The sequence below is a fragment of the Eurypyga helias genome, unplaced genomic scaffold (assembly GCF_000690775.1).
Source record: "Eurypyga helias isolate BGI_N326 unplaced genomic scaffold, ASM69077v1 scaffold16565, whole genome shotgun sequence".
NCBI lineage: Eukaryota > Metazoa > Chordata > Aves > Eurypygiformes > Eurypygidae > Eurypyga > Eurypyga helias.
In genome coordinates, this window is record NW_010253565.1 from 1 (window position 1) to 2718 (window position 2718).

General features: G+C 45.7%; 1 protein-coding gene across 1 annotated transcript in view; it reads left to right on the forward strand.

The window, feature by feature from the left end:
* Positions 1–20: 20 nt before the first annotated feature.
* NELFB (negative elongation factor complex member B) overlaps positions 21–2718 on the forward strand; it is a gene marked incomplete at its 5' end in the record, with an annotated part of 11908 nt that continues 9210 nt past the window's right edge. The window contains 3 exons of the mRNA XM_010152710.1: positions 21–190; positions 376–475; positions 1206–1436. Coding sequence (XP_010151012.1) covers positions 21–190; positions 376–475; positions 1206–1436 — 501 coding nt within the window. The remainder of the gene's footprint in view (positions 191–375; positions 476–1205; positions 1437–2718) is intronic.

Consider the following 2718-nt stretch of genomic DNA (forward strand, 5'->3'; position numbering starts at 1 on the left):
CCCCTCTGGGGTGTTTGTGTTGGCAGACCGAGAATGGAGTGCTCCTGCCCTCGCTGCAGTCGGCCCTGCCCTTCCTGGACCTGCACGGCACCCCCCGGCTGGAGTTCCACCAGTCCGTGTTCGACGAGCTGCGGGAGAAGCTGCTGGAGAGGGTCTCGGCCATCGCTTTGGAAGGGAAGGTTGAGGAGAGGTTTGTCGGCAGCTCTGCCTGTTACTCGGACAGGGGCTGATTGTGTGAAAATTAGTTACAGGGGACAAGTGACGCTGCAAAGGGGTTGGGTTCCTGGGGGATCACGCTCCAGCGGCTTTGAGATGAGCCACTTTGGTCCTGCCCTGTAACATGGTACTTAATCTCTTCCTCTCACATGTTTTCAGATACAAGAAGCTGGAAGATCTCCTAGAGAAGAGCTTTTCTCTGGTCAAGATGCCTTCCATACAGCCTGTGGTAATGTGTGTCATGAAGCACTTGCCCAAGGTAAAACCGCTTCGCCGCTTAGCCTGCTGCCTTAATCTTAGCCAGCTGTTGGCAGGGCTGCATGCTCCTTCTGCAGATCTTCTGCGAGTCTGTCATTAAGTGTTAGGAACTGATTGAAGATTTACTACAGTCTCGTGTCTGGTAACGACTTGGTAGACTAATGCAAAAAGCATTTTGTATTTTTGTAATCAGATGAGACTGTTTCCCTGTCTTATTCAATAAAGGGACTAGTCCAGTTTGCCTATAGGTGAATTTTTCCACAGCTGATTTCAAAATCTATGGTAAGTGGAAAAAAAGATTTGAAGAATGCAGCTGGAAATAGATGGAGTGAGGTTCAGGTCTGTGAAACAAAAGTCTCGAGGACTAGACTTATGTCATCTTGTGCTTAATGTAATGGCTTCAAAACTGCTACTAGAGCTGTCGTATGTTACTGAGCTTTGAAACATCACCCCAAATCTTAGCATCGTAGGTTGAAAGGAAGTCTTATTCTCTTTGAAAGAAATAAGGAAAGGCTTGGTGCCTACTTTGGTCGTTGAAGAAGTGTCTTGGGACTGACTTACTGTTAGGGGAGTAGGGAAGAGATGAGTCTGTGATACTTGCTTTTGTTTAGTTGCATTGTTGTGTAAATTACCAGATTGCCTAAGATTATGATTTGGATGTCTTCTGTAGTCAGTTACTTACTGCTTGGACAGTCAGGCAGATAAGCTGCCCTGCACTTCTGTTTGATCAGGTTCCTGAGAAGAAGCTGAAGTTAGTAATGGCTGATAAGGATTTGTATAAAGCATGTGCAGTGGAGGTGAAGCGCCAGATCTGGCAGGATAACCAGGCTCTGTTTGGTGATGAGGTATCTCCACTGCTGAAGCAATATATCCTGGAGAAAGAAAACACTCTCTTCAGCAACGATATTTCTGTCTTGCACAATTTCTTCAGTCCGTCTCCCAAAACAAGGCGTCAGGGAGAGGTAAGAACAAGGAAACAGAGTTCATCAGCTTTCAGTCAAACTCATCAAATACAGAGTGTCCATTTCACCCACCCAACTTTGCTACTGAAGTTGTTTGGCTTGGCAAAGTGTTTGCAAGAAATACCGGGTTGTTTTCTCCTATGTATTTTGATGAAAGCAATTACTCAGTACTGTGATTAACTGATTAATGTCCCCAGCTGTTTATGAGGTTTTAAAAAAAATAGCAAGACAAAAAATTACTCCTTTATCACTTGGTCTGGCTTTAATATCCCGCAGCTGTTCTGAAGGCTGAGCTTCTCTATCAAATCAGTTTGGATGTCTTAAATTTCTTGGGTTTGTTTTTTTGGTTTAGCAGGACATAGCCCAACAAGGCTGGAAGTTGTAGCTAAGCTGGCATTCAGAAAAGTTGCTCTTTGAATGGATTAAAATGGGGTGGCTGAGCCGTTCCAGCACTCAGCCACAGAAGGGCAGGTGCTGCTTTTCTCCCCCACCTTGTAGCTGTGATGATTATCAGACCCTTTCATGAGCTGATTCGGCTCAGTAATTACTACAGAAACTAGCAAATAAAACGAGTAAGTAGTTTTCTGAGACAGTGAGTGGGATCTGCTGAAGGAAGAGCTCAGCTTGCACCAAAGCCATGGTGAGGAGATGGGCTGGATCACACAGGAATGGTGGCATGGGCGTTGGGAGCAATGGGTCTCTCCTCTTGGCAGTACCAGGCCATGACAGTGGTTCAGGTCTAATGTGTCACGTTACCTCAGGGGGCATGTGCTCCAGAAGGGAAATAGCAGAGCTTCTGTAAGGACCTTGCTACTGAGAATGCTACGGAACTGCAGTGATAAGGCAGCGCGACGCCTTAATTTCAGAGAGGGTAGCATGTCTGTTAGGTGCGGGGTTTGGTTTGGGTCTGTTTTGCTTTGAAAAGCCCACTTAGTGTCAGCGCTCTGGTGCGGTTTACTTTAGATTTACGCGTAAGACTTGTGGTTTAACCCCAGCTGGCAACTAAGCACCACACAGCCGCTCAATCTCTCCCCCTACAGCAGGATGGGGGACAGAATTATAGGGTAAAAGTGAGAAAGAAACATGTGGGTTGAGATAAAGACAATTCAATAATTAAAAATAAATTAAAGAAAAATAAGGAAAAAAAAAAGAACAAAGAGAGAGGAAATTAAAACCCAAGGGGAAAAAAAAAGGTGATGCAAATTGAAACACTTGCTCACCACCAACCACCACTGCCCAGCCAGTCCCTGAGCAGCAGCCGCCCCTCACCAAACTCCACCCC